Source organism: Propithecus coquereli, unplaced genomic scaffold (assembly GCF_000956105.1).
Source record: "Propithecus coquereli isolate 6110/MARCELLA unplaced genomic scaffold, Pcoq_1.0 Scaffold339, whole genome shotgun sequence".
NCBI classification, from domain to species: Eukaryota; Metazoa; Chordata; class Mammalia; order Primates; family Indriidae; genus Propithecus; species Propithecus coquereli.
The window spans coordinates 267,318-289,562 of record NW_012149052.1 but is presented as its reverse complement, the minus strand read 5'-3'; the positions used below and the strand labels follow the sequence as shown (position 1 = coordinate 289,562).

Here is a 22,245-nt window from a genome sequence, read left to right as displayed (position 1 = left end):
AAAAATTTCTGGCTCGTGAAAGAAAAAAGACAAAAGAAAGCTGAAGGAATATGACAGAGTAACGAGGGCTTAGGAAACATGACACCCACATGTGATCCAGATCTTAAAATCTGGATTAAGTCTGCAGACTAGATAATAATATTGAATTAATGTTAATATCTAAATTTTTATTATTTTACTTATGGTTATGAACTTACTGTTAATAAATATTTTGCTTTTTTTTTTTTTCTATTCTTTCTTTTACCATCTTCTTTGTCAGGCACTTATTTTTAATAAATACACAGTGAAAAATTTAGAGTTGAAGGAGCATCATGTCCGTTGTTTGCTCCAAATGTTCAGAAAAAAACTTACATACAAACATATGTATACAAACACATACATGTGTGTGTGTGTGTGTGTGTGTGTGTGTACAGACCAGAGAGAAAGTGAATGATCAAAGGTTATAAATTTAACACATTAACATGTAGGGAATTTGGGAAGAATATATAGGAACTTTTTGTAACATTTTTGCAACTTCTCTGTAAATAAAAAGTTTTTTAAAATTAAAAAGAAAAAACAACCTAGGTAAGCCTGAGCTTTTTGAGGAGGAAGATGGAAAAGAAGGAAGACTGGAGCACACTCCCAAGTCCTTTGCCTCCCCAGTTCCCAACTGTGAGAAGCACTGCCATGTCTGGGGCTTCCCTGAAAGCCACTGTGGGAGATCCCACCAGTCAGGCACCACTATATCTCCAAAGCGCAGAGCCTAACACAGGGCCTGGCAGAAGACGGGAGTTCAAGAAATGGCAATGAACGAATGAACTATAAATATGATGAAATATCTGAAAGAAACTGTGGGCAAACTCTAGTTGGTGGTGCTCCCTCTTGCAAAGCTGGTAGAATTGCAGTCCTCCTGTGTAAATCCTGGGTGTGAATAACTGGCAGAAGGCACTGGAACGGCGAGTGAGGTATGGCCCTCCAAAGGATTCTATTTATTGAGGAGGAAGGGGATGGGGCATGTACACTTGGGATGGCCTGAAATGGCCCTGCTCCTCTGAACTGGGTGTGATTCCAGGTACTGAGTATCCCAGCATCCAAGGTCTCTGTTGGATGAAGCATAAGCCATTTGATGCACTAAGGTAAGAAGAATGAAGATCAAGATGCCCCAAGATAACACTAAGGATAGAGACAGCTCCATATTCGGTAAATCCTTCATCATGAAAACAATGCCTCATTACATTCAGCTATTACTTCCCAAACCAGCTCATGCTTGCCTTATCCAATTCATATTGACTTTGCACATGAGCTCCAAAATTAGATTTGTTTTAATTACCAAAGTTCCAAAAAAGCTTCAAAAAAATTGTTTAACACATTAACTGTCTTGTGAGTTGTATTTAACTCACACTACTTTTGAGCCCGAGGCCTCGTGGAGCATATGTAACTCACATGTCTCTTTACCTTGGGAGCTGCACGAACTATTTTTCAAGTTGCATATAACTCATGTCCAGAAAACAATAAAAAATAACAAATTTTTCATTAAATTAGAAAGGATCGTTTTGTTTTTGAAGTTTTTATTCTATTTTCGTAATAAATACCGTGGCCTCAAAGAAAAATGTTTTTTTCCTAGTGTGGCAGTCAATGTGTTAACAGATGAAATGTATGACTTTGCTTTGAAAATGCAGGTAATTCAGGAATGTCTCAACAGAGTGCTTTTGCAGAAAAATTCAATTCAGAATAGAGACAAAGGGAAAAAAATGCAATCCATAGGCCACGGAAGTATTAGATGTTTCTATAACCTACAGAAAATTGGGACCTAGAAGAAATGTACTTGTTCTAACCACCGAGATACAACTTCACAATCATGAACACTGTGTCATAATAGTCCAGAAAAAAATTAAACAAGGTAAACCGCAGCACATAACAGAGGTCAAGACTCCAAATTGCAAATCTCATTAGCATATTAATTCAAATAGGAGCCTTTTTGCTTTATAAATAGGAATACAATTTTCAAGGAATCTCTAACTGAGATTGTTATGCTCACTGGTAGGGACTTGTTTATCAATTTATTTAAAAATGAGTTCTTATGGCAAACCCAAATCATAATGGGGGAAAAAAGCAAAACGCCCTCATCAGTCAGTAATACACAGTGAGCCTACAGAGGAACTCGGGCAAATTGATACAGCTGCCCTCTCTTCCTCTTTGCTACGTACATCCAAGAGGCCGGTTAGTTCTCCGCCAGACTTCTGCTCCTTCCTCCAACTTAATTAATAAGGGCAGATATTTACCTCGACCTCACAGTCTTAGTTGTCTGCTAGTAGCTTGTCCCTAACACCCCTCTCCTTCCCATATCCCATTTCAAAGCTGCCCCACCTAGGCATATCAGGAGAACCTAGGCATATCGTACTTCCTTCTAGCTCTCCCAAGGGTATGTTATCTGCACAACCCAAGGACTCCATGGAAGAAAGCTATCTGACCAGGCCCCAAGGGCAGGAGCCAGGTTCTACCCCTTCTGTGTTCAGTGTTCCTCCTGTCCCAGACCCAGTCTAGTCCTTGGGCTGTTAGAGATGTGGCTCTCTCAATGCCGGGTAAAATCTGGAGGATTCATGGTAACCTGAGGCCTGACCTGAGGGTTCTAGAAGAAAATCCTCCTTCTGTGAGGCTCACAGACCATCAATCTACATGCATATTAGGTAGATAGCACGGTACTCTTAACACGTCAATCATTTTCTATGGCTATCTTGCCCACCCCCACACCCTCTCATTTCTCCATGAGAACACATACCTATGGATACCCCAGATTGCTCTACAACTCGGATGATACTAGCACATCAGTAAAAATCTAAAGAGGAAGCACAGACACGGGACGAAGGTATATTATTACAGCTCTAGAAATTTGAGCCTTCGTGCCAGTCATCAGCTGCTAGCATATTATCACCAATGAAAAATGCAAAAGCTTTGCCTCTTGGTCCCCACCCAACTGGTTCTTCTTACCTTTGGTTCCATTGAAATGAAACTGTGGGTTCCTCTACTGGAGAGAACTGACCTTTTAATTGTCCTGCTATGGTAGAAGTGGTAGTAGTCCTTCAGGGCCCCTATCTGGAAAGGCAGGGTGGGAGGGAAAGAACAAAAGAAAGGCATTAATGTATGTAATGGTCTTCTGTTTTCCTGTTTTTCATTAAAATAAGAACACAAAACAAAAAAGGTCCATAAATTATGCAGTTGCTGGCTGGACTTAAATGTTACCTGAACCTCCGTGATCACTTTTCAAAAGAAGGGCAAGTGATATGAAACAGAGTGTCCTTGAGGCAGTGACTGCAGAACTAAAGATTATAATGGGGCAGCTTAGCCTCTCCATATCTCCCTTTTAATGTTTAATTTATATGCAGCATTTTAAGTAATTCTATATCAATCTATATCCAAATGTGGGAAGGAGGGGGAAAAATCAAATAGCTATCTAGTTATAAAAACACATTGCATTTTTGTTTGCTCCAAGAACTGTACAATGAAGGACCCTGTTAGATTATTTATACAGTTAATTTGAAACGTCTTCAGCAGTTGATCATTCACAAAGATAACACCACTTAGTTTGTGTCCTGACTTCCGCAGACAGTATAAATACATAGCTCATATTCATTTATTACAAAACCGAAAATGAAATGGCAATTTCTAAAAGATCACACATCCTATCTATCAACTCAGCTTCCTGTATAAAAATAGTTCAATCCACTTAATCTTATCCATTTCTTTAACATTTTATTCTTCTCATTTATGTATCCCTTACCTTAGTTAAAACAGGTCAGTTTAAGTATGCCTTTGAAAATAAGTCCCTGTCCACGTTGAGAAAACAAACTAACAAAATCCCAAACAACCATATTTTCTCTTATAAAACGTGGATCACAGAATGGAAATTGAACTATACAATGAAGACCGGAGAGCTTGGTTCTAACTCCAAAAGACACTCCCAGAGCTAAATAGCATATACTTACTAAGCCTCCGTTTTCTATTAAAGCCTCCTTTTCTATTAAATTTGACTTGGGGCTAGTTAATTTCTAAGACCACCGAAGGGCTCAAATCCCATTCTTTGACACTGATACTTTACTTGCTTTGGGCAAACATGTAAAGTGGCTATTTCTCCAAAACACCCATGGCTCTGCCCTAAAAAAGAATGACCATCATCTGGATGTTTTCCAATCGGGACAACTCAAAAATTGGGCTTTCCTAATTAAAAAAACAAAAAAGAAAGAAAGAAGTCATTGGCCCGGGATAATATTTCCAGATAAAAGGTTTCTTTTTCATTCTCTTTTTTTCATCACATTCTTAACCATCAACTCACTCAATTTCTGTGCCAATTAGAAATCATCTCTTCACTGGGACTTTATGCTGTCATTGAATGTCTCGTCATTACGAATTGGAAGAAAGTCTGAAGGCTTGAATTTCTGATTCAAGTGGAAACTGCCCTGACCTACACTGACAAGATCCTGGACTCTGAAAACAAGAAGGAGCGAGGGCGGGGAGATCCCTGCTGAAGCCGCCTCTCATCTCAGTGACCCAGGTCTCTGAAGCAGCAGCGAACAATGAGGAAGAGGATACAGGTGCCAGCCCCAGCCTCCAACAGTGTTTCAAGGAGGGATTTACAGAACAATTTTAAGATTCCAGAGGACTAAGGGTAGAATTCAGGAGTGGCTGCGTAATCCTTTACAAAGAAAATCTTAAAATCCCAAGAAGCTTAGGGTTTTCTTCTCACGTAATTTTTGTCAAGAGTGTTTCTTGGTAAATATAGCAGTTCTCGTGGAAAGGAATGCAGAATCTCTGAGGAAGAACCTCACAGAACGACTAACACAGTTACTTCTGGTCTTCTCACGGGCATTTGCACTGTCCCCACCACCCGCCCAATCTGTTTTCTACACAGTAGCTTGAATGATGCTTACAAAATGCAAATCTGGCTGTTTTATGTCACACCCCTGCCTAAAATCCTTCAGCAGTTTCTCTTTGCTCTTAAAATAAATAGCTAACATTTAATTGTATTTCATACTATAGTTTTGAAAAGTACATCAGAATAATATCATATTAAACATTGACACCATGCCAGGAACTATTCTATAAGCTTGACCTAACTCATGGACTGAAGGCATTATCCTCCTCTGACCTACCGGTCTGCATGACCTGGCCCTGCCACCTTCTCTGGCCTCGCCTCAAATCACACTCGTCCTCATTCTCTGGACTCCGGCCATGCCAGCTCCTTTAGTTCCTTGACTGTCATACTCGCTGCTCCTTCTACCTGCAGCACCCTCCTCCAGCTCCACCTGGACTCCTCTTCCTCATTCTTTCTCTCATCTCATGGAGGAAATTTCTGAAACTCCCCAGATGAGGTCAACTTCATTAATTATATCATCTCATAGACTCATAAGAATATGTGCCTGGAGTTACACCTTGATTAGTACAATGGCTGGTTTAATGTCTGTGTCCCCACCTGCCTATCGTTCCATTGAGGCAGGAACACATCCATTTTGCTCGCCATTTTATTTCCCAGCTCCTAGTACATGGCACAATACAGAATAAGGTCTCAGAAAAGATTGCTGAATGAATGGTCTAAAAATCAGAATTCTTGGGCCAGGCGCGGTGGCTCACGCCTGTAATCCTAGCACTCTGGGAGGCCGAGGCGGGCGGATTGTTTGAGCTCAGGAGTTCGAAACCAGCCTGAGCAAGAGCGAGACCCCGTCTCTACTAAAAATAGAAAGAAATTAATCGGACAGCTAAAAATACATAGAAAAAATTAGCCGGGCATGGTGGCACATGCCTGTAGTCCCAGCTACTCGGGAGGCTGAAGCAGGAGGATCGCTTAAGCCCAGGAATGTGAGATTGCTGTGAGCTAGGCTGACGCCACAGCACTCACTCTAGCCTGGGCAAAAAGAGTGAGACTCTGTCTCAAAAAAAAAAAAAAAAAAAAAAATCAGAACTCTTGAATACTAAAGTCACATACAGTAGAGCTACATGTGGTCAAAATTTTCTAGTTATAACTATCGAATTCAGGCTAATTTCAGCAAAAAGTTTAATTCTACCTTAAGTACCAACTCTGCCAAGGTCATGGTTCTGAAGGTTATGGGTTAAGACATCTCTACACTTTTTTTTGTTTTGGTTGCAAGACAACAGCTAAGAAGTAGTGTGCATTAGCTCAATTGTTCTGCTTCATCCAAACAAAATAATCTATCAGCTTCTAGGAAAAAAAAATATACATATATATATTTAAAAGCATGTTTAAGTGTCTTATCTATTAATATGCATATCCCTTATTGGCAAGAATTGTGTCTTTTATATTCTTTCAACAACACCAAGTATGCTGAGGGCATTTAATAAACATTAAGAAGAAAAATGTCACAACATGTTGGGAGTTATTCAAAAGAAAGACAGTGTAAGAAAACAGAGCAGTAATATTATCTATAAGCAGACATTCCATCTAGCTTCTCTGGGGTAATGTAAAACAAAAGATGACTGTGTTTATGTTATGCAATAGCAACAAGGGCTAAAACAAGGAACGATATACAACTAACATAGGGACATCTTATAAATAAATCAGGAACAATAGGAGTATATGAAGTATAAAATCAATAGCAAATAGTTCAAAGCCCAGCCTTTTCCTTAACACTACATAAAGGAAAGAGAATAATTTCCTCCCTCTTGGCCCTCATAAACTTTTCTTCTGTGCAATCACACAAAAAAACTCTTCCCTGCCTAGCAACACAACTCTATGTACAACACTAAGTCAATGAATTTCATCTTGTGTTCATGATTCTGTCAAGATTTTTGTACTTTTTCTTCCTTACTAGTAGCCCCTCACCCTCGCACCCAGAATTTTCCTATCACTACCCTTTCTCAAACCAAAGTTTGTTCTTAGGAAAGACTTTTGTAAAGTATTTTATACTAAGGTGTAAATGACTGGTAAGACTCTATGTTTCAGTTCTTTCAGGGATAACTGTATTTGATCAGAAAATTAAAATTTGAGCTATAAATGTGTCCATAGTGCTTGTAATTTCAAAAAGCAATCTTCGGAGTTTTTTGTTTATTTTTTTCCTAGCAGCAGGAGGGAACCTTCCCAATGTCCCTAAATTCTCATATCACAAGTGAGCTATTGACTTTTGAGCAGAGGGCTAGGGTCCACTTCACATTGGCTTTGTCCCTGATGAGGAGCTGTGTGGCCTTTCAGAGTTTATTCACCACTAACTGTTTCACCTGAGTTTGCCGCTAAAACCCTGACCAGTCTAGGGACTCTCTGAATATAGTCTGTAGCTTCCTTATAAATATACTTCTCTAGGGTGACCAACCTACACTCTACAGAGGGTTTGGCCAGGACTGAGACATTTCTTGGGACACAGGGTTTTTCAGCACTGAAACTGGGACAGTCCTAGGCAAACTAGGACAGTTGGTCACCTAGTTATGGAGTGCGAAGGTCACAAGCACTGCAGTCACCTTGATGAACCTGTCAGTTCTCTCGGGCTGCCTGTCTGCCATGTTTTCCCTCCTGCGCTCTCCAATTTATAGATTTCTCCAAATTCCACACTTTTTTTGAAAAGTTATTTACCTCTATTCTACAAAAATGTTAACCAAAAGAAATAGGCAAAAATATGAAAGGACATTTCACAAAAGAAGATATACAAATAGCCAACAAGCATATAAAAAGATGCTCAAATGCAATGCAAATTAAAATCATAATAGCAATGTACACACACTAGAATGGCTAAAATTAACAAGACTAACAATACCAAGTTTTAATGAGATTGAAAAGCATTGGAACTCTCATACATTGCTATGATTCGATGGCTTTGGAAAACTGTTTGGCGACTTTTGATAAAACATACACCCTCCTCATGATCTACTCATTTCACTTCCGGGCATTTACCCAAAAGAAATGAAAACATTATTTCCAAACAAAACTCACACCCAAATGTTCACAGAATTTTCTTAATAATAGCCCCAAGCTGAAAACAATGCAATTGGCCATCAATAGGTGAATGAACAAATAGATTATGGTATATCCATATAATAGAATGCTACCCAGCAATAAAAAGCAATTAAAAGGAACAGACTATTGATGCATGCAACAACGTGACTGAATTTTAAAATATCATGCTGACACAAAAAAGTGCAGACTATAGGATTCCATTAATGGGAAATTCTAGAACAGATAAACCTAATCTATAGTGGTAGCAAACAGATCAGTCAGTGCTAGCCTGAGTGTGGAGTGGGAAGTGGCTGGGAGAGGCCTGGAGAACCGTGTGGGGAATGTTCTGTATCTCGATTAGGACGGTGATCCCATCAATGCACAGGTGTGTGCTAGAACCAGCTCCTCTTCCCAGGCTTTCAAACTCCAACCGCATCTTTTCCCAGCACCACTTTCAATAATATCGGTTTGATAACTTGACTTCAACAATGATGGAAGTATTTACATCACAAAAAAATTGGCAAAGGCTTCAAATTCGGGCTTTCTTTTCTCCCTGAAGAGTCTGTTGTTAAGTATTTATCAGCATATCAAGAGGTATACACATTTGTCAACACTCATCCAACTTTATACAGAAATGGCTGCATTTGGGATATGTAAATTATACCTCAATAACCAGTGATTTCAAAAAAAGTTATAAATTCCCCTCCTCTGACTTCTGGTTATCTCTCTGCAATCTATAGAATGACTTGGAGATTGAGAAATGGAAAACCCGGTTACCTGGAGCTGGAATCTGTCCTCCAGCTCACACCTCTTTCTACCTGCTCAGGTGAGATGGGGAAGAACCAAGTCACGAATCTCTTTCCAATGCCCAGAACTGAGTAGTATGAAACTTCCACTAAACTCATTTCCAATTTAAACAGAAAGTTATGGAGACAGCACTTGGATATACTGTTTTCCCTTCATTAAAATGTAAAGTGTGATGCTTCCTTAGAACTTCCCCAAATGTGAGAATGTTACAATAATTGTAACTATTCGCCTTCTGGGTTCCAGACTCCATAACATTCAAAGGAGAACCACAGAGAAGGAGGCCATCATTGCTTTCCTCAGCCACTGAGAGCACCTCAACCTGCACCTGCTTTCCTCTGCCTGGAACGCTCCTCCAGAAATCACCATGACTCACTGCTTTGGGATCTTTGCTCAAATGCTGCCTTCTCAGGGAGCCTTTCCCTGACCACTCTATTTAAAATTGCAGACACCCTCCCTGGCATACCCCATGCCCAGATTTATTTTTCTCCATAACACTTATCACCACCTAACATACTATATATTCTTTGCATCTGTCCCATTTATTATCTTTCCCCACTAGAATATAACTCCACCAGGGAAAGGATTTTTATTTTATTCACTGCTGGATTAGCCTTAAGCTCCTATTAACAGTGCCAGACACAACCAATAAATGTGCGAATGAAAGAATGAATGAATGACCCCTGCCCTTGCAGAACCCAAAACAACAGTGAGCATGATGTCTCCTTAAACCTTAGGGAAGATTTCTTGCTCATCCTTTTATGGCCCTTTTTGTGTAGATCATTAACATACAAAGTAACTCATACTTTATGCTTAATAATTGGTGAATGAACACATGAAACATCACATGTAAATATATTTCACATTAAGAATTTATCAGCAACAACCACATAACCACCAAAGTCTGTCTATTTCTTATTCCCTTCCCTCATCCCATCAGAGTTAACGACTTCTTCAAATCATTTAGCAAAAATGATATTCATAACAAGGCTATTGAATTAATTTAAAAATATTCAATCAGAAGGCAAGGAAATGCAGAGATCTGATGAACTGGTAATATTTATGGAGAACAAACCAAGCACCAAGCATCACTTCACTGCAGCCTCACAACAATATCACTATCCCTATTTTACACACAAGAGCAGAATCTCACAAAGTTTTAGAACCTGCCTAGGGTCACAGTTAAAGGATGAAGCTAAGGCTGATGTTGGGCAGCCTAATTCCAGCGCATGTGTTCTTAAATACTCTAAAAGATGTTTAAAATGAAAAGTTTCTAAGGATGAACTTAAAATGATAGTTACCCAGAGATCTCAATTATTATCCAGAAAACTATCTTTCAAAGAGTTGTATAAAAAAGGATGTTTTTTAGGGATATTTCCATCTACTTTGAGAAGATGCAAAAAGAAAATGTTGCCATGTATCTCCAAGAGTAAGAGAGAGCTCATCCCTCTACTCTGCGGGGATAAGAAACCTGGTCTCCACACCTGGCTCTAGGAAACTTAACCTTTCGTGTTTTCATGTTGGTGAGAAATTATCTTTAAGGCACACACCTGCACTACCAGGCTCAAGGGATAAAGTTAAACAAGCACAATACCCTGGTGCTAAGACTCGTAGATGCTATTGCAAGTGGGCCATGGAATGCCACACAGTGACACCAAAAGTTCCAAGTCCATCATTCAGAGAATCCTTGTGATTTTTTCCTAAATTCCTTCAGGTTCAGCCTCAGCATTTGAGCTCTTCTGAGCATGCCAGTAGAGGGCATGAATTTAGAGTAAAATCACTATACTAATTATTTTTAAAATATCAGGATGCTCAAGGGAAGATGAATAATCGCTACGATTTCAGATACATAATCTCTTAAGAAATGCAGGTATGTGGTAGGCCGATTAAAAGGCCCCCCAAATATGTCTACGTCCTAATCCCCAGAACCTGTGACTATGTTACCTTATACAGCAAAAGGGACTTAATCAGATGGCATTAAGTTAAGAATCTTGAGATGGGGAGATTATCCTGGACTATCTGGGGGCTTAATATCATCACAAGGGTCCTTGTAAAGGAAAGAGGAGGCAGCAAAGTCAGAGCAGGAGACTGCAGAAGCAGCGGTCAGAGAGTGATTTGAAAATGCTATGCTGCTGGCTCTGACGGCGGTGGAAGGGCCCAAAACCAAGGAATGCAGACGGCCTCTAGAAGCTGGAAAAGGCAAGGAAATGAAGTCTCCTCCAGAATCTCCAGAAGGAACACAGTCCTGCTGGCACCTAGATGTTAGGTTCAGACTTCTGGCCTCCAGAACTGTAAGGTAAGAAAGCCACTAAGTTCGTGATAATTTGTTAGAGCAGCAATAGGAAACTAATGCAAGGTAGAGCTAGCATCTCAATAGACACCCATGAGAAGAAAACGAAATTAAACTAGATAAACTATTTGTATTTGGAGCCTTTTTATTCTTCATAATTTTTAGGACTGAGTATTCTATTATCCATTTCCAAACAGCTATACCAATATAATAATTAGTGTTTAATATTGGTCAGGTACTCTGCTAAGCACTTTGTTAGCATGATCTTGTTTAATCCTCAAAACAAACCGAAGTCCAAAATGAAGCAATTTGCCCAGGAAAACAGAACTAGTAAATGTCTTGCCTACACAAAGCCAATTATCACTAATAAAAGCTCCCACTTACTGCATGCTTTCCTACATTACACCTAATCTTCCCAATAACCCTGCAAAGGAAGGAGAATTATTCTAATTTTATGGACAAGGAAACTGAGTCTAAACCCTAGAGAGGTTAAATAACATGACCAAGTGAGGAAGTGTCCCAGCTAGGATTTGAAACCAGGTCAGTCTGACTCCAAAGCTCTTAAGCTTTTTCTAGTCACAGCACTTGGATTTTATTTAAAATTTATTCAAAGAGTTTCATAGACCCACATGTGGTTCTATGGGCACGCTCAAATATTATCCCCACCCCATCTCACCTTCTTATCCTCACCAATATGAGGCCTTATTATTTTATTCAAAAGCCAACTGAACAGACTATAGGAGAATCTATATCCTTATGTTTCATCTTAAAAAGCAAGTAATGAAAAACATCTTGGTTACGCATCTCGAGCAACCAAGAACAGATACAACAATTTCGCTAAGGAAACCTAAGACATAGGAATAGAATGCACACCAGATTTTCCCAGGTTCAAGTGAAAAATCTATAGTCTGCCCCACTATTCACAAGGGACATAAGATTTGCCTCAAAGCAAATCATAGACTCTCAGAGTTGGAAAAGACCTTAATAAGATTTTAGTCTACTATTCCCCGTTGGATGCAGAAATCCATTCTTCTAACTGGAATTTTCTGGGGCAGCCCATTTGTTAGAAAGTTCTTCCCAATAATTAGCCTAAATCCACTTACTATTCCTGGTTCAAGCCTGTGGCAACAACCCAATAGTGCCATCCCTCTTCTACGTGCCAGACAGCCAACATGTCCCTACTGGGTCTTCTTTGTTTCTGGCTGAACAACCGAGTTTTTCCAATTTTTTTTTTCTCATGTAACAAGCCTTCTCAGGTTGCTTCCCCGAGACAGGCCATCTGTAACATCTCTCCAGAAGACTTGGAGGCCAGAACATAACACATCTCTACTCCAGGTATGGTAAAGCCAGGATAGAGTCCATGATAACCACGGCCTCTCTTGGTGATGTACTTCTAATTAAAGTAGCTTAAAATTGGAATATTTTTAGTGGAATGAACTGAATAAGCCTCAGAAACCCTTTATAAGTTGGTTCTCCTCCAGTCGATATTCTAATTTCTTAAATGTAAATGATAGAAATTTACATTTCTGTTGAATGTTGAATTTCATTTTCTACATTCTACTCAATGCGTTTACAGCCTGTCTAGACATTCATTTATTTACTGTGTACTCTGTGCCAAGCAATGATCCCAAGACACTGCAGATAGAATGAACGAGACAAAGTCCCTGCTGACATGGAGATAATGTTCTTACTTGATTCCGTCAACCTCATTGTGTCAACTGCAAGTTTGAAATTTATGTCTTCTCTACTGAATCAGAATACTTTTCCCAAGAGTACTCAAATAAATTTTCATATTGATATACTACAGATAAGGATTAGGTTCAACATTGAACTTACAATATGTTTGTAACAGTTATTTAAGAATGACCTGGAAATGACATTAGGCTTTTATTTTCTTCAATTCATTTTTGTCCAAAATGAACATTTATATCCTTAATGCAAAATAATCCTTGTACTATATTCTTCAGATAAGAGCATTTATTACTGTTATTTATAGTCAGCTATTCTTCTAAAAAGTTTTTAAAAACCCGTCTGTAAGTAATTTTTGGAGAAACTAAAAGAAATTATTGTTTAATTTCTAAGCTACATCACACAAACATACATACAAACACATAAAACAGAGCCCAAGAGAGGCTGAGAGAGCACACGTAGACTACACGGAGATCTGTACTCTTCATTACTGATCATCTTAGCAACTTGAAGCATTTCCACATATATGAAAATGAACAGAAAATAGTAAACATTTTCATATATGGAAACATTGCTAGAATTATACCCTGGAACAGTATATTTTCTCTTTAGGTCCAGTGATTCTCAACCTTGGCTATACATTATTATTATATGGGGGATTTAAAAAATATTAATGCCTGGGCTCCCCCCAACACCTACCCCAGAGACTCTGACTTAAGGGTCAGAGTTAAGGCCAGGGCATCAGTATTTTCTTTTTAAAAACTTTCTAGCCAAGGTGAAGAACCCCTATTCTAATCCATCCAACTCATTCTGTAGAAGTAGAACCATTTACCCTGAATTCTGTGATCTCCATTGAAATATTCCCATCTACTTAATTAAAATAAGCTCAAATGGGAAAAAGCTCTAATTAATTTGATTTTAAAATTAACGTAACTGGCATGTTTTGTTCTTTTGTTTCTCCCTTTAATGATTTTAAAAGCCCTCTTCCCCCAAAACAATTTAGAAAAAATGTAGTTAATATAACCAGATTCAGAATTTCCAGTATTTTGTCATACTAGTAAACAGAGGCTATTTTGAGCTCTACAGCATTTTAAATAATCTGTTTTATTCTTAAAGGGGAAGATTCAAAGAATAGAAGCTGTGAGCATTAAAGACATGTGATAGAGACCATGTGTGCTGAAAGGAACAGCTTAAGATTCAGGGCACCTGATGGCCTTGTCACCCTCAGTTTAAAAACCCCATTAGGAGAAGATGCTCCCCTCATATCTTTGTTAATGTACTCAGAGATGCCTTGTTCATTTGTGCCCACCTTGGTCTTTCTGAGTACTGGCAGATTGTTCTTGCCTGGTAATGACCACGAAACTGGGCCCAGAGCAGGGGAATGGCAGCAGCAGCTGTGGATAATGGCAGTGGGAAAGTGGGTGAGTCAGATGTGAAGTTCTGCATCCAGACAGATGTGAGGTTGGGTCCTATTTTTATAGCTTCTGAGGCTTAGCCACTATGGGCAGCTATTGGCCTGTAATATTAAAGATGTCACAGATACTCATCTATTAGAACAGATAAAAAAAAATTTTAAATGGCAATATCCAATGATGGTGAGGATGTGGTGTAAGTGGAACACTCATATATTGTTGTTGGGAGTACCTGGAAAACAGTTTGGCAGTTTCTTATAAAATTATTAATAAATATTCACTTATTATAAGACCCGGAAATCCCACTCCTAATTATTTTCCCCTCACAAACAATAATAAAAACTTAAAACTCAAAAACTTGTACATGAACATTATAGTGGTGTTAGTCATAATCTCCAAAAACTGGAAACTCAATACCCTACAATCGGTGAATAGAGAAACAAACTGGTACATCCATACACTGGAATACTACTCATCAGTAAAAAGGAACAAATTACTGATAGATTAATCAGGGGTGGTCTCAAATGCATTATAATAAAGGAAAGAAGGCAGACTCAGAGGGCTGCATACTGTCTTATTCCATTTCACACATTATTCTGGAAGAGGCAAGATGGACAGAAAATACATTAGCAGTTGCCAAGAGTGGGGGCGTGGAGGACGGGGCAAAGGCTGCTTACAAAGCAGCACTAGGGAATTTTTTGAGTCCATGGAATTTTTCTATACCTTTATTATGGTGGTGGTTATACAACTATAAGCACTTGCCAAAATTTATAGAACTATACAGTGAATTTTACTGAATGCAAATGATACATCAATAAACTTGATTAAAAAAAAAAGTCCATAGGAAAAAGCCCAGTCACCAAGGTAACTAGTTGGGAAGGTAATGCAAATGGAAAGCATAAAGTTAAGAAGTTGTTTGTTTAGATTAAAATATATTATCAAATTGGCATTATTCAATTGAAGAAGTTCCCTAAAGCCATAGCAACCACATCAACATTTGGAATTACACATTGCAAACAGCAACCCTGAAAATCATTTACAATATGTAAAGCTTTCCTTTTATGAAATATATGAAATATTTCCACATTTCTTAGTAAAGTACTGCTTTCCACTAACATGACCATCTTAGTCACAAAAAAATACAAATGGTTATGTATTTGGAAATACTGTAAACTCTGAAAAAATGGCTGGTAATTTTGAAGCAAAGATGAGAAGGTATAAATGGCTCAGTGTCTTCTAAGCGCTATTAGCCATATACCTAATAAACTATCTGGAAATAAGTAAAAATCTATAAATCAGTGATTCTCAAAAGTACGGCCCTGACAGCAGAAGCATGGGACCAGTAACATTGGTGTAGCCTATGAGGTTCACAGAAATGCACATTAATGAGTCCCACCCCAACCTAAATTAGAATCTAGTAGTAGCCCTGCTCAGCCAACCCAGTTCAACAGGTGAGGAAGTGGCTACACCAAGAGGGACTGATGAAGCAACATTCAGAAAAGGATGCAAGCACATTGTTGTCTATCCTGACCTGTGCAGTCAACATGAAAAACAAATGTATCTCTGCATATATCCATTCAATCGATATTAATTTCTAGGTTTTACCCTTTTATAATGCTATGAGCCCAATCTATGTTTAAAATAAAATTAGATTTGAAGAAAGAGTTTTATTCAAGCTCAACTCTAGGAGATAATTAAAAACATTAATAATGTTCATGACACTAACACAAGCGTCGTTATCTATGATAGACTATCTTGATGAAAGCTCAGTTCACTTCACAACCAAGACAGTAAAGTTTCAGAACTAAAAATTCACACACAGATGATATGCATACTAATAATTGTGACTATTAAAAATTAAAAGTTTGTCTTCTCATCACCATTAGGTCCTACCACATTTTACTTTGTGTGGATGATATCTTCTTAGCTTCTACCTTCCATATAGAAGAGCCAATAATGATTTCTAAATTTTCAATAAATATCTCAAATCATAAAGATCAGAACCTACTTCCTCCTTCCAAGTAAAATGTTTAGGTATCTCAACAGATATCTTAGTAGAAAAATATTTTTATCAGGCTCAAAGAGAGTTCATCAAGCGCAGGAAAGATGAATAAAGTAGACCCAAATATCATCATAATTCATCAGTAGATATGCTCAATTTATAAAACAAGGCTTTATTTGCATTAAATTATCAATGTCTCCTCTTGAGGTCCTGCTTCATTTTTGTTGCTGTTGTTGTTGTGTTTTTGGTTTTGGTTTTGATTTATTTTTGAGACAGGGTCTTGCTCTATCTCCCAGGCTAGAGTTCAGTGGAGTCATCACAGCTCACTGCCCAACCTCAAACTCCTGGGCTCTAGCAATTCTCCTGCTTCAACCTCTCAAGTAGTTGGGACTGCAGGTGTGCACCACCACAAATGGCTAACTTTTCTATTTTTTGTAGAGATGGGGGTCTTGCTCTTGCTCAGGTTGGTCTTGAACTCTTGGCCTCAAAGGATCCCTCTGCCTCGGCCTCCCAAAGTGCTAGGATTATAGGCATGAGCCACCGCACTGGGCCATGAGGTCCTGCTTCATTGATACTATCTATCCATGATATCCATGAACTATTAATATAAATCCCCAATTCTGCATAAATGGACTATCTACTTTTTGAATCATCTATTTAGAGGCAGACATTGAATCTGATGGTAGCTCCCAGTTGGCATGTGGTTCTTCAACAGATGTATGCTCAAAGCAACAAAATTTGTATATTAGCTTAAGTAAAATATTACCAAGATAGATCTGTTGCCCCTCACCTCCACACACACTTGCTCCCAAAACACATAAAACTAATGCCAAGTGTTTTGGATTACCTGTGTGTTTCAGCATCATTTGTGATTGCCTACTTTAAGAATTTCATAACCTTGGGAACAGGATAAATAACTCATCAGGCCTCAGGACACATGTTTTTGTTTTATTATCTTATCCTATGTAACAGCAATACGAACTGCTTATATTCACATGCTTTCCCCATCTTTAAAGTGTTTTCCCATACATTGTTTTATATAAAATAATATTACACCCCTTTGTAAAACTTGTCAATTACTTCCTGTTACTTTTATGATAAGGTCAAAAACTTCTTTATTTGACCCAGGAGGGGCTACCAGATCTACCTCCCATTTACCTTTCCAGTATCATCCCAACACCCCCCACCCCGCCCCTCCCTCACTACACTCCAGCCCCCTGGCCTCTCCAGCCTCTGGAACTCTGTATGTCCTTAAAAAGAGAGAGAAAAAAAAAAAAAAACTTCTATTCTCTAATTCCTTCTCTTTTTTTCAGATCTTAGCTCAAATATCACTTCCTCAGAAGTCAAAGTCTTCTTTGACCTCCTGCTAAGTTGCCTTCCCCAGTTACCCTCTATCTCCTTGATCTGTTTAGTTCCTTACTAACTTTAAAATATTGCTATATTGCCACCACCCATCACAGTGCCTGGTATACAGCTGTTGCCCAATAAATATATATGGAATGAATACGTGAGTGAAAGAATACTCTGAAATAAGTAAAGGATTGTTATCTCCATTTTCCAAGTAACAAAACTGAGGCCCAGCTAAATTCAGTGATTCATCCACCTTTGTAATAGTAGCAAATGAGAGAAACAAGATTTTTCTGACACCAAGCCCAATGCTATTTTCACTATACTTCATAAACCTAAATAGGCTAAACTATATCATAATTTGTTCCTGAAGTCATATTTTCAATTGTTATTAAAGTTTTAACCCCAATCTGATTAACTTTAAGATTAATATCTTTATCTCAACAATTGCTGAGCCTGTCTGAAGTGCCAAGCTTTTAATTTTTTTTCTTAACATAAAAAGTCCACTGACCTTTATCTCAGCAGCTGGCTTGGTCTTAAATATATGTCAAATAAACCCAAAAAAGAGAGAGTTTAAATAACCATTATACCTACCAAGTAAATGTTTGTGTCCATAAAATAGAAAGCTGGAAGTGATGTTTAAGAAAATGTACTTCACCGCACTACATCGAGTTTTAAGTATCTCTCTTCCATCATTCCTAAGTACTTACTGTTGACGTAAAAGATAAACCCAATACAGTGTTTTACCAAAAGAATCATTGCAATGTTTACAGATTTTTGCAGTAACTAAACACATATACTTATCTGGACAATACCTCATATCTAGATAAATGAAGAAAAAGTAAGTGCATTTAATATATATTAAGCTTCTAGTTGAGACTTCCACAAGACTGAAAATTAATCCATGAATTATTTTAATATTCCAAACACTGCATATTGCCTGATAGCTACATTTGCATTGCTAAAATAGACGCAGGTAATTTAGTGGAAGAACAGAGCTTCACAAGTTTTCCTCCCTCTTTGTTCTATCTAAAGCATGCCAACATTTTCTGTAGCTGACTTTTGAAATAGGTTTAAAGCCCCGAGAAACTAAAGTGATGAAGAACCAGGGTGGAGAATGGTTCTGGCAGCCACAAGTACTTACTCCCATTTCATATGTATCATGTTAATTTCAGTTCTTACAGTGACTGCATTAGATATGCTGATATGTCTCTACTCGGTTGTTTTAGTTACTGCCTAACTTTCACAGACCTATAAACAGAACTTACGCTGCTCATTGTGATGGAGGCAGCAACTTACCCCTCATCACACAGCTTCACCAACCAAACCACTTAATACACTGAGAGTCAGCCACGTAAAGCCAAGTTTAGCTTGCCAGTTCTGAGCACGGCAGTTGTGGATAAAGGCACCCCCATTATAAAACAGTCAGATTCCTACTTGCCGAAGTGATTACTATGCCCACCTCCCCCAAAATGAGCCTTCTGACTTTCTGAAGGAGGCTTCTGAAAGAGTTCTCTGGTTCCAAAGGACAGACCAAGATGGTCATGCTGTAGCCATTTGATCAATCATTTACCTTATTACTAAACAGTCATTATGGTAGAACCATGAACTACTTGCTCAGACCTTTTGCTGTATCAAAATCAGAAAAAAAAAAACTATCATTTTTCTTATCAAGGCAATTTAATGAAAGGGATATAAAAGATTTTTCATAGAACTAAGGAAAAAATACTGCCCCCAAAATCGAGTTATTTGCTCATGTGCCACATACCTATACATGCAAACTTCCTTAACCAATTTTCCCCACACACATACCTCCTACCGAAACATGGGCCCTGATAAATACAAAAATTATTGGCAGGAATTATTAAAGAAATATATATATACACATCCTACAGAGGATCATGATGAATAGAAAAGCTTCTCTACATTATTAATAAGACAACTCTCAGAAGTCACTTTCATAATCAGAGCTTGAAGATGCTGGAACTCAGGTCTCCTAAATACCAGCTCAGTGCTCTATCCATACCTCTTTGGGGGCCTCAGTTTCTTAATTTTTATTATGAGGGGTCTAGGTGATATTGTTGCTCCCAACACTAAAACCCAATGGGTCTAACCACCTAAGAAGCATTTATAATTTAGGGAACAAATACTAGGGCTCCTCCAAAGCCATGGATTGTTGGAAGGGCCATTTCTTCCAAGACAAATAAATTATCCATTAATTAAAACACACACACACACACACACACACACACACACACACACATTCTTCCCAATAGTACGTAACAACCAAATCCGATGTGCAGGCAAAAGGCAATGCCTTAGTGGAATGTTGGAACCAGCAAGATTTGAGCAATAAATTTTATGGAACTTCGTCATACTCTCGCATCTCAGAGCCCTTTATGATAACACTCAAGTAAATCCATCTGGTTGAGTTAATAATTAGTTTAAATCTGTTACAGGTTAATGATGCATGGCCAAGTCATTCTGGGTACATGATACAACGAATGTGACACAATTTGTAGATAATATTTTGCACTGCCCTTCATTTTTCCTGATTTCCTATTCTGATTAGAAAACTAAAAGTCATTTAAGAACAAACAGAACCCTCAAACAAGACGTATATACATATAAGCTGGATTAAGGGGGGTTGGGGGGAAGCATCCTCCTAAGGAATCACACAGAGTTTCAGAAGGACCTCTCAGGAATTGAGATAGACCCAGGTCACTTCTATATTTTGAGGTTCCTGGTGTATTACAAAATAAAGAAATGCCAAAATATGTAGCTTATCTATTTAAATATTTACATGTAACCTCAAAATACAACTGTGCTACTCACCAGATAGTTTCGGAATGCACAATGTATACCAGCTCCTAGTGTCTTGGTGAGATGTGGTAATGAGACATGACATGAAAGTTTTCAAATGGACATTGTTTTTCATTCCAGCCAGGACACGAAACTATGACTATAAGCTCACTGGAAGATATCTCATAAATATACCTGGAGCCAAACGATCTTCCAGCCCACATTCCCAGTATCTTATCCTCTGTGTCCTCTGAAGTTTATTTGGAGATTTGTGAAGTGGACAGGGCCTCTCAGTATTAATTATACAAAAAAGCACAAATAATGTGACACTAAACATCAACAAATACTTAGATACTCATATCTGTAGCTATGCAAAGACCATCCTCTACCACAAATGCAAATGGATTGTAATTAAGCAAAATCTGACTATCAAGGCATCGAAATGCAATACGGTTGAAAATGAGCTAATGATTCCTATGTTTTGAAGGTAATGGAAAGAGAGAAGGCTGAGACCAGAGTGGAAGGAGAGGGGATTGCTCCAGCAAAGAGAAGCTCTGAGCTCTGTGGGAACAGCCAGCAACCCAGGTGTTGAGAAAGAATGGGCTCAGTCACTGTTCTGAATCCCAGCTACGAATTTAAGACCCCACCCAAGCCCAAATTAACCAGGCTCTCTGAAGGTGTGTATAAAGGCTCTCGGATGTATGAAATGTGCAGCCAGGATTGAGAGCCACTTGAGTCAAGGGAGCTGAGGATCAGGGAAAGAAAAGGTTAAGTAAGATAAACTCCAATACTCAGGAATTGGGGGACTGCAAGGAGCCAGAGCAAGTTGGTTCTAGAATCTGGTATGGGAATGGGGTGGGCAGGTATCCAGAGCTAGGTCCTTTGTTCTTTACCTGGTAAGAAGAGGAACATAGCTCTCTGCAGAGGAAAGGACATTCAGATGATTGAAGCTATGGCAAGCTAAACTCAGACAACGTTCTTCTCCACATTAGACTACATCATGCAGCCATCCCTTATACTATATGTATGGATTTAAACATTCTCAACAATTACCTCCTCTTATCATGTAGTAGAAGAGATCATATACCTTTGCTCAAAGCTGTCGAATGGCCTCCTTCCTCACTGAGAAAAAATCCAAAGTCCTTACTGCACATGGTCTGCAAAATCTACAGTCTTGCTCCTCAAAGTGTTGCCCTAGGACCAGCAGCAGTGGCGGTAGTACCACATGAGAACTTGCTAGAAACTTGAATCTCCAGCCCCACTTTGGAACTACTAAGTCAAAATGTACACTTTCACAGATCCCCAGGTGTACCAACCTTTGGGATCTATCCCACCTCTCCAGCCCATTCCCGGTACCTCTTCGGCCCGTCTTCTACCATACTCTTCCTCACTCAGCATGGCTCATCTTCCTGCTATTCCTCCAACATACCAGGTTCTCTCCTGCCCAGGGCCTTTGCATTTGCTGTTTCCTCCACTAGAATGTGCTTCCTCTATAAGGCTCATTTCTTTCCCTCACCTTCTTCAGATCTTTGCTCATACCACCTTTCCATGAAAACTTCCTTCATCATCCTGTTTACAAATGACAAGAATTTTTCAAAAAAAAAAAAAAGAATTTTTCCAGATATTTCCTGTTCCCTTCTTCCCTGCTTTATTGTTTTTTTCTTTCTTTTCCCCCTTTGCTGTTCTCTATCCACAGCACTTACCACCATCCGATATATTTTTTGTTTCTTACTCATTTGATTATTAGCAGTCTCCTTGTGGTAGACTGTAAAATATGACCACAAATTCTTTATATTTACATCTACCAAGAGGTAAAATATATATCTCCACCTCTTGAAGCTGGGCTTGGCCCTGTGACTTGTTTTGACCTATGGGGATATTAAGACACAAGCAGAGGCCGGGCGCGGTGGCTCACGCCTGTAATCCTAGCACTCTGGGAGGCCGAGGCGGGTGGATCGCTCAAGGTCAGGAGTTCGAGACCAGCCTG

The 22,245-nt window shown here is 38.7% G+C and overlaps 1 protein-coding gene across 2 annotated transcripts in view; it reads right to left on the bottom strand.

Moving 5' to 3' along the window:
• PCSK5 (proprotein convertase subtilisin/kexin type 5) overlaps positions 1-22,245 on the bottom strand; it is a 436,684-nt gene that overhangs the window by 392,284 nt on the left and 22,155 nt on the right. For both annotated transcript variants that reach the window (XM_012650669.1, XM_012650668.1), the window contains exon 2: positions 2,968-3,072. In XM_012650669.1, coding sequence (XP_012506123.1) covers positions 2,968-3,072 — 105 coding nt within the window. The remainder of the gene's footprint in view (positions 1-2,967; positions 3,073-22,245) is intronic.